Here is a 1,386-nt window from a genome sequence, read left to right as displayed (position 1 = left end):
AAAAGTTCCTCTTATAGCTTGGGAACATTGTTGCTTGCCTCATAAGTATGTTGGTCTGGGTATCCTTAATGCTGGACTTTGGAACATTGCAATGCTTGGTAAATATGTCTGGTGGGTGGCTCAGAAGAAGGATTCTTTGTGGGTTAAATGGGTGAATCACATTTACATTAAGCAACAAGATTGGTTGGATTATCAAGCTCCTTGTTACTCCAGCTGGTCTTGGCGTCAACTGTGCAAAGTAAAGAGCAAGCTGTTACCTGGTTTCACTGCTGGTCTCTGGCCTGGCTATATAGCACGGGATGGCTATCAGTGGCTGCTAGGTCAGCCAAGAAGGTTCAGTGGTTTTCTTATGTTTGGAATAGAGTGGCTCTCCCTAAAGTCACCTTTATTAACTGGATGTTCATCAATCATCGTCTGTTAACAAAAGATAGAATGGGCAGGTTTGGTATGTTGACTGATGGATTATGCTTTCTTTGTGGGACTACTGATGAGTCTAAAGCTCATCTGTTTTTTGAGTGTGGGTTTAGTAGGAGATGCCTAAGTCTGGTTCAGATGTGGCTCCCTGCTCCTTGGCAACCTAATGTGGTAGAGTGGCTTATTCAGTGGCGATGCAGGTCTTTGTTGAAGAAGCAAGTGCTAATGGCTGCAATTGCTGGACTGGTTTATCTGATCTGGGACAGTAGAAATGTCAGTCATGTAGAGCACAGAGTGAGTAGACCTGAATATGTCCTTAAGAAACTTCAAAGCCTTACAGCTTTAAGGGCGAGGGGCTTTGAGTAACTTATGGGTACTCATAGAGAGCATGATTGGATTAAGAGTCATATTCTATTCCATTAAATGTACTAGTTTGGTTAAGCATGGTTTGATGTATGGTGAATGATATGACCGTAATTAGCGCATATTTAGCCCCCGAATTAGCCTTGTTCCCTTGCTTTTTAGTGCATATTTGGGTCATTTATTGTCTTTAGTTCTTTGTTTTGCATATTCTTTAAGATTTTGATCCCTTGGTAGGAAAGGAGTAAGAATCTTGCATTTTCATCGCAAAACGAGACTAAATTGATTGAATTCAATGACCAAGCATCAATGAGAGACAAGATTAGAAGGCCTTTGTACATATTATAGTATATGGGCAATGATGAGAAAAGATCCTTGCATCCCCGAGGAAATCCCCAAGGATTTTATGAAGAAAAGGGAAGAAAAGAAGAAGAAACTAAGCTGAGCAGCAATCCGTGCGGATTGCCCTGAATCCGCCCGTCCTTAACAGCACAATCCGTGCATCTTCTCCCTAAGATGCCCGGGCACCAGCCACAAGAAGACGGCCGTCTTCTCCCAAAGACGCTCGTGCGCAGACCTTGAATCCGCCCGTCCCGAGCCTAAGACGCACGG

The 1,386-nt window shown here is 43.3% G+C and overlaps 1 protein-coding gene across 1 annotated transcript; it reads left to right on the top strand.

The window, feature by feature from the left end:
• The first annotated feature begins 432 nt into the window (after positions 1-432).
• On the top strand, positions 433-780 carry LOC141602091 (uncharacterized). The gene has a single exon (XM_074422403.1). It carries the CDS (start codon positions 433-435, stop codon positions 778-780), a length of 348 nt encoding a protein of 115 aa, XP_074278504.1.
• Positions 781-1,386: the final 606 nt, after the last annotated feature.

This window comes from Silene latifolia, chromosome 9 (genome assembly GCF_048544455.1).
Source record: "Silene latifolia isolate original U9 population chromosome 9, ASM4854445v1, whole genome shotgun sequence".
NCBI lineage: Eukaryota > Viridiplantae > Streptophyta > Magnoliopsida > Caryophyllales > Caryophyllaceae > Silene > Silene latifolia.
Note: the sequence above shows the minus strand (reverse complement) of the source record. Positions and strands in the feature narration are given on the sequence as shown.

Excerpts from the sequence above, each read along its gene's own strand:
- LOC141602091 (XM_074422403.1), top strand. The coding sequence starts at position 433 with ATGGGCAGGTTTGGTATGTTGACTGATGGATTATGCTTTCTTTGTGGG.